This window comes from Merops nubicus, unplaced genomic scaffold (assembly GCF_000691845.1).
Source record: "Merops nubicus isolate BGI_N331 unplaced genomic scaffold, ASM69184v1 Scaffold51333, whole genome shotgun sequence".
In the NCBI taxonomy this organism is placed as follows: domain Eukaryota; kingdom Metazoa; phylum Chordata; class Aves; order Coraciiformes; family Meropidae; genus Merops; species Merops nubicus.
The window spans coordinates 1,850-15,664 of NW_008600601.1; the positions used below are offsets into that span (position 1 = coordinate 1,850).

The window sequence follows — 13,815 nt, forward strand, 5'->3', positions numbered from 1 at the left end:
AATAAACACTCTCATTTCTCACTTTACCTCTCGACAGAAGGCGGCTGCACAAGAGTTAAATTCCAATTTGTGGCAATTTTTCCTCTCACATCCTGTCTAAAAAAGGAATTTGAATTTAAAGGCAACAGTAAAGCACACACGTATGTAAAGAGAAAGTCTTGCTGTTTTTAAGTCAGTACACCAAGAGAAATCAGAGAAACAACTCGTTCCTGGGACAGGGGAATGAAGGGTAAAACTTGCATCCTGACTGGGGCACAACTGGTTTTGGCATTCATGTGGAAAGCAACACTGTCCTGTATGGGTTTAATGCACTAGAAACCCCATGAAAAAGGAACTAAGAATTGATTTAGTGGATGCTCTCAACAAGAGACATTTAGCAGCACAGAAACAGAGGGACCTTCCTTCCCTCATGCACTATAAAATCCTGCTTTACACTAATATAACACTGCATAATCTCAATTCCACTCGTTAGTGCCAAAATGATGCATATCTCTTACAAATGGCCAAACTCACAAGCAAAACATTTAAACCAGAAATCGTTTAGCTCTACATTTATTGCAGATATTAAAAGATTAACAATGCTAACATGTTTACTTACACTAAAAAGAAATGTCAGTTATCCAATAACATAAGCAGCTAATTGTTACTAGCTTAGCACTACTGCCAGTTTGCACGGAACAGAAACTAGCAAACTGCTCTACAAGATTAATGGCAAAAAAAAAACCAACCAAAAGACAGTAGACACACCACTGAAGTTAGTTAAAATGTTCACTGAAGCTTGCAGTCTTCATGGAAGAGAGCCTGGAACTAAAATAACAGAAAAGAAGCTAGTAAACTTGCACCAAGGAAAATGTATCTGCACAACAAATGTTTCACATGTACAAGTATTTAAACTTTTCAAATCAGAGCTGCCTGCAAAAGCAGGTCAAAATCAAAGGAAATTCCTTTTGCAAAAGGAGCGTGAGGTCATCTCTTGGTAAAACAAGATAAAAGTGGCAAAGGGGGACCCACGTGAGAGCAACCCTGGAATCTCAGCACCAGGACTGCTCTGCTGAGCTCGTGTCCAAAATTCAGCTTTGGCACAAGAAAGACAGACCCTGCTCCAGTCACCTGGGGCAGCAGGTTCAGATTTTCCCACTGTGCACCTTTAGGCTCCAAGTTGAACTGCACTCAGGAAGGATGGTTCCTATTTTCCCCTCTGGATACCAGCATTTCTCCCAGATGGGATACGTAGGTGCTGGGCAAAGGTCCCCCAAATGGTCCCAGGCCCAACAAATTTGGGTTAAATCCCAGCATGTAACATGTAGCCCAGAACCCTTCTGAAATGTGAATGTGAAAGAAGAGGGGAACTGGAAGTTTGCAGGGAAATAAAAATTGTGAGCAGCAACACCAGCAGCTTCATCAATGGAACAAAGAGAAGAGCTAAACCCTTTGGAAGAGGTCTGAGATATAATATAAATCAGAGAGCAACAATAGTAGCTCCAGAGTGTCATTCTGAAGCAGACTGACAATCTCCTTTTTGGAAGGCTCAAGCTTTACACTGTGTAGCTGCTAATTATGCACAGGAAAGAAAGAGGGGCAGTGAAAAATACCCCCAAAGAGGAATTCAACTGGTGAGTGTACACTGCCACATACTGTAATCGATGATCTTTCAAGTAATCTGTGGTCCAAAACATGGAATGGTTTCAAACACCTCCAAGTAAAGCCTATGAAAAACGTTTGGGCTATCAAAAGTCTTTAATCAAGGTGATAAGCAGATAAATTTCTTTGTATTTATGGCCTTCATGCTTCAACACCTTATAATGTAAATGTGATGACAGGTGATGTTCATGGAAAAAAAAAGTAGCGGTCTATTTTTCTATACCTGCCATCATGCTTTTATTTAGTGATTATGTGCTTCAAGACAACCAAAAATGAGTGATCAGAAGATTGCAGCAACACAATTCTGTTTCTCATGGCTTCAAAGGCCCATACAGTAAAGAAAAACAAACCCAAACTTGCATTCAAGAACTAACCCTGGCTGTTCCAAGCGAGGAAAAGAATATACTTTTGTTCTTTCAGCAGCAGGCACAGGCAAGTTGATAACTGAAGAAGACATTTTCTTGCCTGTTTATCAGCTAGGAAGGTGAGCTGGTGCCATGTTACTGGGGGGTGCTGTTAGTGGTGGACCACAAGTTCTTTGCTCTACAAGAAGCATGGTGCAGGATGGGAACATCAGCAAGAGAGCACTCACTGCTCGTTAGCCAAACGTGCAACAGCTCAAGATCAGCTCTTTAAAGAACTTCAGAGAAGCAGGTTTTGGTGCTGTGTGTTCAGGTGAAGACTTCTGACTAGTTTCAGAAAGGTGAGGATGGAAAATGAGTACACTACAAAGTGCAATGTGAAATTCTGCCACTTACAGAAACCCAGTCACAGATCCCCTATTGATGTGCAAGTCAGGAAGAGATGAATGATCAGACCTTGGAGTGTTTATTTGTGGTAACACTGCTAAATCTTTCATGTCTTCACCAAGCAGTCAGGCAATGCTTTCTGTTGAAGCACAGTAGATCAATCCAGTCTTTTCTTGCAGTAAGTTCTGGAATAGTCCCCTTAAAAGCACAAGCTTTTTGCCTTTTTTCTTGGGATTTTTCAATAGAACTTCTGCAAAGCAAACATCTAACAGAAACAGAAATGACTCTCATAAACTGATGGCTTTAAAAAAACTGATGATCCAATTCCAGGTGACTTCTGAGTATCTCAAGTCTTCTCTTCAGCATTTTCTGCAGACACATGAATTGCACCTGCTCATGGCTTGAACCTCTTTGAGAAGCAAGGAAATTATTCAAGAAATTGTTGGAGAAGAGCAGAAAATTTGTTCAAAACCAAAAAGCACAGTTGAAATCATGTACTTGTTCATTACAGTGAAAAACCTTAGTAGAGGGGTTTTCAAGGAAGAGTTTAGTGTTCTCAGACTCAGATGAACTCAGTAATTCACCCTACACTTAAAGGCTAGACTCATACAAAATAAGGACACAGGTAAAGACTCTTCTTAAAACTGGGCTGTGGAGGAAAGGAAACTGCTTTCTGCAGACTCCAGAAGTGATCAGATTAGTCCACCAATAAAATGCAATAAAATAAAATCTGGACTGCCTTGCAAGAAGATCTGAATTGGAGAAGATTCTTGGCTTCAGGAAGGATCAGAGCCAGACCAGGCTAGTCATATTTTTCATGCTTATTCTGATTTATTTTTTTTTTTGTAAGACATCTCATCACAAACCAGGCAAACTTGGCCAAAGACAGAGGTAAACAGGCACTTCCGAGAACAAAATCAGCTGTTTCTTCCTCAGAAGATGACATCTAAGTTGTTAGCTTGCACAACCAAATACAAGACTAACTTTCATCTTGGAAAATGTTTTAATACATTAGTATTCAAGTCCACTACTACAGAACAAAGTGTTCTTCACACTGGCAGACTCTGCCGAGGATCTTTCACACAGCAGCCTTTGCATATCCGTGCACTCTCTAGCGAGCCAGTCTCTTATGTCAAACCTAGAAAGTAAGATTTTGGGGTAATTCAGCACTTCAGAGCAGTTCAACGTAGGTCTGGATTCTCATGAAACGTTAAGAAGCCAGATATACTCATGGAAACAGTACTATTTTTTCTTGGGAAAGGAAGACAAAAAGCCCTGGCACGTTAATGTTTGCAGGCATTCAGAAAGCAGAGGTGGCCATGGCACATACCTATTTACTTGCTCTTTTCTGCCTGTACATTTGTATCATTCTCTGACGGAAAACATCAAATGCATCTTCTTTATTTTCTTCCCCTGCAACACCCAAGCCCTCCCCTGCAGAGGTAGCACCCCTAGGGAGTAAAATGAATAGTTAGAACACTCTGTTTCTGATACATTTGACAATGTGCAGAAGAGATCAAAACAACAGCTTCCAACATCAACACAATTCAAGTGGAAAGTCATTCTGCTTCACTTTGGGGGAGAAGGGGAGCAGAGGCTTGGTACCTGGCATACTAGATCAACTCTAAACCAGCTCCCACCTCCCACTACACATGCAAATACCCACCAGAAGAAAATGCTCCTATGGTATCAAGGGAGCAGTGAAGATACAGTCAGCTTAACATCCAGTTCTTACTGAACTTCAACCACTTCATTCATGGCAGATAGGATGCTTGGTTGAAAAGACAGCAAAAATTGCCTGGCTTCTTACATTTCAAAACCAACAGAAGTCAGAGACTTTGAGGAGTGAGTAGGAAACACCACATAGCTCTGATAAAAGATGATTTTTTTTAACCAAGGGAACATAATGCTGCTTGCTTAAAATTCCTAGCACCCAAAGCAAGCCCAAGTCTTGCAGGACACGCACCACAGACAAAACCTGGAGCTCCTGCCCTTCCAAGAAAAATGAGTCATTAACTCATCTCTCTTCATCCAGACAGAAGCAGACAGGCTTCAACAGCATCAAAACAACGCTCAGTCCTGGAAGTAGGTGGAGAGGATGACCCACAAGAATGCAGAGACACAACCAATTAAACCCCAATTAAACTCTTTCTCCAGGCTATGCGAGTAGAACGTAGAGGTTACAAAGCCAAGATTAATGAAAACTCTGCTGCAGGAATGAGCCCCTGTGCCAGTTTTATCCTCCAGGTCAGGTACATTGGTATTATCTGTTAAAGATTTTATGATGTGAAGTCAGAAAATTTAGATTGCCCCATGTACTGGAAGTGGGATTGTTGTCATTTACCTTGACTGCTATCAGGGTAAAAACTGAGGACTTGTAAGTAGAATAAAGAAAAAGGATTCTTAGCCAATTTCTGTAATAATAGGTCCACTTAAGCCAAGCAGAGTGTTGTGCAATTCAGAAAGAATATTCACAGACTCTTAAAAGCAAATTCAACTTTACAGTCCCCAGCAGAAACCTTGGGTGCTGTTTTTGCTTCCAAATGGTTCTGAGTCTGACTTGGCAGTGCTGTGATCAAGCTAAGTTATGTTTTAAATTACAGTTAAAAGTAAAGTCACCTAAAAGATCTCCTAAAACTTTGCTTTTTTTTAATCTTTCCTAGTATGACCTGTTTGAAGCAGACTCTCTTCATTTGCTGCTTCCATTACACAATGTCTGCTTCATACTTCTAAACAGAAAGATTTATCTTGTTCTATTTACACCACAGCTCCTCCTCAGATTACTTTCAGAATAAAAAAACTAATCAAAGACATGAGATAATTACTCAGAGGAGGGTCTATCCCATAACAATATGTTGCCTTTGAGTGTGGTTTGGTTTGGTTTGGTTTTAAATATAAAATGAACCATAAAATTGGTCAGACCCATAGCTGGGACAAACCAGTTCTCAAGCCAGTGAACAGCTCCTAAGACTTACATGAAACTCCATGTAAAAATTTCTGGACCCATTTCTGGACCTCTACTAAGAGCTGGTAGTTTCCAAAAAGGGAAGAAAGAGTAGAGGCTACAGATGACTACATGAAAAAAACCCAAACAAATCAACAAACCCCCTGCATTGTATCAGAACAACTCTCAAGAGAAAGCAAAATGTTAAACTGCACTGGTTTCCTCCTCACTGAGATTGTCCCAAAGTAGTATCCAAAGACTGACTTTGATGGGAAAGTAAAGAGAAGTTTTCACACCATGAAAACAATCAATAACAGGGAGTTCTCTGGACATTAAAGCTCAACAAGCTTCTGTAAGAGGCACAGAAAGCAGTTCCTCACTATATTTTTGCAGTTGTCTTTACAAGAGTGACACAACAAAGGATTCATGCTGGAAAAAACCTGTATTTTCACATATTAAAGATGGCCACAAGCTTTTAGACTGCAGTGGGTCGTCAGACCAGATTAGTGCAGAAAACTTGTGCCAGGAGCTACAGAAATAAGTAAATTAGTCACATATTTGGTCCCAAGCTTTGAGGTAACGCTGGAACACAAAGAGAGCTACAGGTGAAGGATGCTGCTTCTTGTTGGCTGTTTGCTGCTGAAGAAGGAAATAGAGGAAAAAAAACCAATCATGATGGCCACTGGACCACGGGAAGCACTAAGGACAAAAGAAAGTGAATGACCAGAAGTATCCCACCAACTAAAGTGACCAGTACTGTCCAAGGCATGAAGAGAACATAGAAATCCCTGGAGGAAGAAGACTGTTAAACCACAGACCATGTGTGTGGACTAGACAGTTTGTTCTATGGGTTCAGTGAAAAATAAATAGGTTTTGCCTCCTTATTTAGTCAGGGAGTTGAAGGAGGTGTTATGCACTCTCTGTGCTGGCAGTTGTGGATGCTGGATACAGCAACTTTAAAAGATAAAATGAAGATTTCAAAGCAGATGTGTATTTTAAAGGAAAAAGCATGCTTACCTTCTGGCAGATGCACTTACCTCTTTCAGTATGCAGTGGAATGAATCACACAATTAGAGTGAAAAGAAATTTGTTGCCTAGATCTAGGAGTACTGTGCATGATTTTCCCAAAGTCTATTTATATATTAGGCACCTGGTGTGGTAGCAAGGAGATCCCCAGGATAAAACTATGTGCTTAAAAACCCTAAAACTAAATACACCAAATCACAAAAACCACTTCCTGAAGTAGAGGGGCACCTGTGTATCTTTAGAAAAGTGTCCACATGCTGCAGCCTTCAGTGATGGCAAGAAGCAGCCACCTTCCAGAGCAGACTTTGCCCAGCCTGGCCAGGAGAACGTGTGAAATCTCCACACTCAGCCGTGCTGAGGCCAGAGGCCAACACCAAGGAGGAACCAAAACACTCAACTGGCCACATCTAGGCAGGTTAGATAACCAGAGTTACTATTAGAATCCCAGCTTTCTCCAGAGCTGTCAAATTTCTGCAGTGTGCTCCCATTACATACACTTTTACAGGCTCTCTGATCCCTTTTCCTCGTGTGCCAAGGCCGTGTCCTTCTTGCCAGCCCATCTTCTGAAGCATCTGGAAACCCACGTTCCTGTTGGTAAGCTTCTTGTGGGAAAACTCCAAATCTTTTGGTTTCTATCAAGGAGGGAAAAAAAAACAAAAACAAACAAACAGAAAAACAAAGGGATTTTTTTTGTTCTACAGAGAGATAGTGCATTAAAAACCCTCACAAACCCCTCCTCCAAAAAAAAACCCAAAGTGTGATTGAACTTCTGGATATAGAGAAATGGATTTTAAGCAGCACTTCATGAGCTACATGGAAAAAAGTCTATTACAGAGGAAATAGCTGCCTTGCTAGTTTAAATAACCTGTCAAGTTTAAATATATAAATATTTATACATCTTCTATATTATAAATATGTAAATACATATAATCCAGGTTCTCAAATTGTTTAATTACATTATTAAAAAACCAAAGAATATACCTTTATGTTTTAAAAGGTAGTTAAGGTGTTTTAATAACAGCTTTTGAATGACCTGATGACTGAATCTTTATGACAAAGACAGGAGCAGTCAAATTCTCAGGGATTTTGGAAAATGACAACATATCTTCCAGACAGCAGTGCACTGACTTTTAATTTTATTTTTTTTTTTTTTAAGGCAAGACTGACACACAGCTAATCATAAACTGGTTAATTTTGACAGAGACACTTAAAACACAACAGGAGCCACATCTCTCATCAGTCTAGTCTTTTTTAGGATCAGGCTTTTCAGGTTTTAGATGGATTTTATGACAATGAGACATTTCTAGAGGCTGCCTCTTGTACAGGCAGTTGACTCTCAGAATGCAATGGCAAACCAGAGGAGTTCTTTACCTTCTTCTTCTTTGTAACTGGGCAGCCACGAGGCCTGTCATAAGCAATTCTGACGGGTTCATGCACTGCAAGTCAAATCAGAGACAATAATCAGCTGTGAAGAAAACCAATTTCAATACAGAACTCCAAAAGCACACCTCAAGCTCAACGCCTTGGCCTAAAAGCAGAACCAATAAGAGAGATCAAAATTCAAAAAAGAAGCAAAATAAGACCTTTTTTCCCCCCCTTCCACCACTAATTAGTACATGTATGTATTTAGTTTTGGACTTCTCATGCCAGCAGTTCACTGATGGATGACACACCCCAAGGACTTGAGATCTTTCATTTCCCTGAGTTTCTGCAACACTCTGATAGAAAATTCAGGCTGGACTTAACTGAGATCCTTGTCTGTCATTTCCACATCACAAAGGACAACCTTCACCAATAAAAACCATTATGCAAAGAACAGACATTTGTTACAGTAGCTGCTGAGCACATATAATCAGTTTTAAGCTACTTATCTCTCAATTCTTAGAACATCAGGACCCGCCCCTGCTGTGGCCATCCTGACAAAATTTGAGAGGCCAATCCACAGTCTAAATGCATTTAGTCAAATGCTCAAAATACGTTCAGTGCTCTGTTAAACCTTCCCACACACTGATAAAATAAACCCTGCAAAAAAAATACTACAGTGAGTTTTTAAAGCAGCAGAGAGAGGGTAACATCCACACAGACTCAGAGCATCTTTGAGGAATGATGTCTGACACAAATTTTACTATTTTTAAAATACTATTTTATTATTTGCACAGTAATAAAAAAAAACAGTTACACAATTTATTCACGTTTTCCTTTGTCAGCTGAATAAACCTGTCAAGTGAACGTCATATTAATTCTCATATTAAAGAAATTCTTCTAACCCTAATTCTTTTAGCCAGCAGCAGCCAGTAACAAAGTAGATAAAACCCAGGAATTCTGTACAAAATACCTGTGAAGCAACACTCACCTTTTGGTTCTTCTATGAGGCAAATCCTTTTAGAGGCAGGAATCATACCAACTTTCAGAGACTTGCTGCTGATTCGTTTGCGAGGAAATGGGGTACCAGGAGCAGGAGCTGATGCCTGTGTCGACAGATTTGGCATAGCCCCATCAGATGATGTGGCCAGTGGTATTTCACCTGCTGAAATTTCCTCTCCTGATTTGGAAATCATCTCTTCAGCTAGGTTTTCCACACTTCTACCTGCTGCCACGTCATCCTCTTCTCCCTCCTCGGCTTGCTCCGTTTCTTCCAAAGGTTGGGAGATATCCTCCTCAAACTCAGCTTCCTCCTCGTTATCTTCTTCCTCTTCTTCTTCCTCCTCTTCTTCCTCTTCTGAAATATCCAAATTTCTCTCTTCAGCTTTAGCATTTTCCCCAGCATCAGTTGCTTCTGCCACAGCACTGAAGTTAATAGAGGGACACAGCTCATAGACCTTCATTCGGTAAAATCTGAACGCAGAACTGTTTCGATCCTGCAGAAACCTGAGCAAATGTTACAGGGGAAATCACATCAGAAAGAGATTTTCTTTAGCTAGAATGAGGCAAAAGATTAGAAATAAATCTCTTGCTCATTTTTTGAGCAGTCATTCCAGGCGTGGTTTTGTACAACCACAGGATTCCCCAACAACATGCACTAAGACCAGGAAAATCATTCCCCTCAGTTCTTACAGACTGCTTCTTATCTGCACCTCTCAAACTGTGTTAGAGAGAATTCAGCAGAATTTTCTTTACTATATAGATGGAGAAACCAAGATAAGAAGCTGGCTCTGGATGAGCCAGAAGGCAAACAACACATCCCAGAAGACTCAAGTCTTCCACATCTCAGCCGTGTGGTCTGTGTGAAAATGGGTTTATTGATTCTGGGAGAGGGAGGAGATAACAGGGCTCCATTTTTGTTGGTGCACTATGACTAGCAGAGAAAAACCTGCCCTTGTTTCCACTCCAGAACTTAGGCCACCGTAGGCAAAGTCTTGCTTAAAAAACCACCAGGTTGAAAATACTCTGGCAGGGCAGTGTTTCAAGATGCAAGCTGATTACTTAGGATAGAAAGGAAAAAAATACATCTGTTTGGATATAAACGAAAACAAATACACCTCTCAGTGCATGTATGAATTTGGGAGAGGTGTTTTTGCTTCTTAGGTCTTTCAAATATTCACCATTACTGGAGGTGCTGAGCAGGACAACAGGGAGTCCTGCTCAACATCCTCTGTTCCTAACGCACCAAATGAAAGCATACTGACAACAAACATCTCAATTAGGAAGGGAAATACCTCCTTAGCAATTAGTTAGGTGCATGTTGATTTTTTACTGGCCCATTCACACAGAGAAACGTGCAGGTCACTCACCAGAGGTCTGGGTTATCTGCGCTGTTGTCTATGCTGAACTGCTCAATTTCTGGTCCTACCTGGGCAACGAACTTGGCGAGTTTCTCAGCAGTTTCCATTGTTTTAGCATCCACTGCAAGACACAAAATGCTTGTTACCTAGAGCTTCCTATCAAATCTCCATCACTGGAAGGTCAATATAGTTGGAGAATGATCCACTTGAGCAAAACAAATTCTTTTTAGAACTTCCAGCAGAAGATTCTGCAATTCTTTTTTAAATTGTACATTATAGGAGAAATCTCCTCTGGAATCCCCACTTACCATCAGGAAACTGAGAGGACAACGGTGGGAGAAGTTCAGGGGATGCTAAGAAATCCTCAGAATCTGCCCGTTCTTCAGCTGGCAGGGAGAGCTCTGAACTGGTGGCACATTGTGAGGATGAGGTTGTGTCGAGGGAATAATTCTTCTCAGAGAGGCCGATTTCTACTACAGAAGACTTTGCCTGGTCTGAATCTTGAAAGTGCTTGTCTTGGTGCTTCAGGACAGTGCCAGCTGAAAGCAGAGTCTGTGTTCCAATGGTTGTTCTCCTCAGCTTCCTTCCTCGAAGACCATGTTGTGTGATAACTCCAAGTCTTTTTCTTTTAAATAGCTTTCTCTTAATACTTGCCACTTTCCTGGCATACAACATGGCCCTGACTGATTCTGTTGCAGATTCTTCCAGTGTTCTGCCCTCACCACCCAATTCCTTTCCAGATGATGCCTGCCTTTGCACCTCTGAAAGCTTCAGTCTGTAATACTTGTATTCTAGACTGTCTTCATCAGACAAGAACCTAAATAAAATCATAACAATAAGATTAAAACCTAAATTGAAAGCACGATGGATCTCAAACCCTCAGATCAGCAACTCAGTAGCAATTGTTCCTTTTCTCCAGGGGTGTACACAAGTTGCTATGTGAACGTTACCCTGCTTAGATGCTTCTCAGAGCAACAGCCACCTCTGCCTCTAAAGCAGTATGCAAAGTATGCCAAACAAATAAATGATGGAGGGGTTTGACATAAGTCGTCTGGCTAGTAATTAATCAGCTATGCTGCAATTCACACATGAAAAGATACTTCCAGGTGTAATGATCTATAAATACAACAGTGTCTCAACTTTCCTACTCCAATATTATTCACAGAACACTAGATCCCCCAGTTACCTTACTCTACATTTCTATTAACTACATATTTTCATCTTGCCCATGTAAATTGCTTTTAACATCTCCTGTTTGGATTGACACAGGGTCATTACTGACAGATCAAGAGGAACATGATCTACTAGAGAAAACAAGAAGCAACAAGACAATTTCCAGGCATAGCAGGAAGTATAATGAGCTGAAGGAAACATTTTCAAGAAGTCTGATTAAATATAGAATAGGCTTTGATCCTACAACTATTGAATGAGATACTGAATTTAATTTATTCCAAAGATCATAATCAGAGAGTAGTATTACAACATACTGTTCAAACACACCTACCAATATTCAGGACAGCTCTTTTGGGCATTTCTCTCTTTGGCAGACAAGGTTCCTGATACAATGCTCTTCACCAGCTGCTCAATTGTCTCCACAACTTTCCGATCAGCTCGCTGTGGGACTGGAGGGAGAAATAAAACACAGTCCTTGTATCATCAACACAGGATTGGTGTGTTGTCCTGCTTACTCCTGACACACTGACACTTGGAATTTTTCAGCATATTAATACAAAAATACTTAATAAATTAAAGAAACCTCAGAAACTTTCTGTTTTCTCAGCTTAGATTCTGGAATAGTTTGTTATGAGAAGCACTGTCGTTTAAGAAACTTATCCTTTGCCATCCTGAGCAAGTTAAGGCATCCTTTAAAAGGCAAATATTTGTTGCAGCAAAAGGATTTTGTGCAAAATAAGTATACTTGAACACTACTCTGAAGGGGTGAGTTCCCACTTGTGCACCACTCAGTGTCAGTGCTGCAAGAACTCCCACTGCAAGCATCTGATTCAATTAGGAAAAAACAGATGAGTATAGTAATGAGTAAGAATGCTTCAGAGAGGATGGACTAGTGGCCTAATAAAGCAGAGGAAACTCCTATAGATAGTAGCCTACAAACATCAAAGAAATATGCCTGCATCTGATAAAAGCAGCAATGGGAACAACTCCAGCTTTGCTTATATACAAATACTTACTTGGTGCTGTAGCCAGTTAGAGCTGCAGTCCTGGCCTCCCTGCCTCGGGGTTGTGAAGCTGAGGCAGCCCAGGGCAGGAGGTGACACTCCTAGATTTAAAGTATAAGCGTGTGCAGGAGAGGGGAGGAAGGAGCCACGCTTCCACCCACACAGCTGAGAGCCATGGCTACAGCAGGCAGGATTTACTCCCTGCCTCAGCACTGCTAGGGATTTCAATTCCCAGAATCAGGAATTCCTGACCTAAGAAAACCATAAAAACGACGAGAAAAGGCTAGCATCAAATCAAGACATTTTACACTGCAAAGTGTCAGCCAACAGTTTGCTCCCTTTTTACCTTTTGTGTCAGGTTTTTCGGGCTCAGCTGCGGCCTCGGGTTCGTTTTTTTTCATCTGGATGGGATACCCACTCTTCTCCAACCAAGCCTTCAAGTTTTCAATGTACTCCCTTCCAAACAGCGTGGAATCATCAAAGTTGGGGAATAACGTTGGTGCTGGGGCCATTTCCTGCAGCCCTACAGCTTCAAGTATTTTCTCCTGCCTGAAGACCGACGCCAGAGCAAAGGTCTGGCCCAGAAGAGCTAAAGATTTACGACAGAGAGACACAGTGGTCTCAAAAGCATTGGCCATTTCCCTTGGATTCCCAAACCCACTGGTTTTGATGCTCAGCTCGTAGGCATTGCAGGCCATGAGAAGTGGGGTGACACCTTTCAGGAGGCGATCTTGCAGCCTCATGATGTACTTATCAAAAGGTTTGATGATTTCGAAGAAGCAATTCTTGGTTTTCACAGCCCCTTTGTCCAAGAGCATGTTTAAAAACTCATTGTCCACTTTGGGAGTTTTCAGAGCAGCGTGTTGTAAGCTCTTGATGGTGAAGAAGCAATAATCTCTGTGTTCTGGCTTCAGGGAGCACTTGAAGGAGGCCAGCATTTTTGCACAGGTTTCTGTCTCCAGCTCGAAGAGGGCACCGAAGAGCCGGGAAAACTCGGCGTCGTTTTTGATGGCATGAAAACCAGCCCATTTTATAATCTCTATCCCAAACGTGGAAAAAATGTCCGACTTGTCCACCAGGTCGAAATTGAGATTCCGGAAAACGTGCACAGGTTTGGGGAGCCTGAGGATGGGTCTCTGGGTTGGTAGAATGGCTGGCCTCTGATTGGGTCGTGGAAGTAATTTTTGATTAGGGTGCTGGATGGTCACCGGCCTCTGGTTGGGTCTCTCAGCAGCTTCATCAGGCATTTCATCAGGTTCCAGAGCTGGCTTCTGATCAGGGCCCGGCTGTAGTTTTTTAGTGTTCCATTTCTTTAGGGGCGTTTTGAGCTCTCCTTTGAACACTTTGGTTCTAATGACACCCCTCGTGATGCGCTTGCCTCGCAGAGCTCTCCCCCTGCCCACCGTGCCCCTCCGCACCGGGGGCCGGAATTCGCTGTCGGATGGAATCCCAAAGTCCACCTCATACTCCTGATTCTCCACGTTGCCATATTCTTCTTCCATCAGTCCCGGCGACCTAAAATCCCCTAAAATATCCGCAGAGCTGAAGTCGGCGTC

General features: G+C 41.6%; 1 protein-coding gene across 1 annotated transcript; it reads right to left on the bottom strand.

Moving 5' to 3' along the window:
* Positions 1-3,720: 3,720 nt before the first annotated feature.
* SUGP2 (SURP and G patch domain containing 2) lies at positions 3,721-13,812 on the bottom strand (the record flags this gene model as incomplete). The annotated part of the gene is made up of 8 exons (XM_008937716.1): positions 3,721-3,841; positions 6,856-6,992; positions 7,732-7,796; positions 8,714-9,228; positions 10,092-10,203; positions 10,391-10,899; positions 11,587-11,704; positions 12,606-13,812. Coding segments are annotated over 8 exons (2,784 nt in total), but the record flags the coding sequence as incomplete, so codon positions are not given.
* Positions 13,813-13,815: the final 3 nt, after the last annotated feature.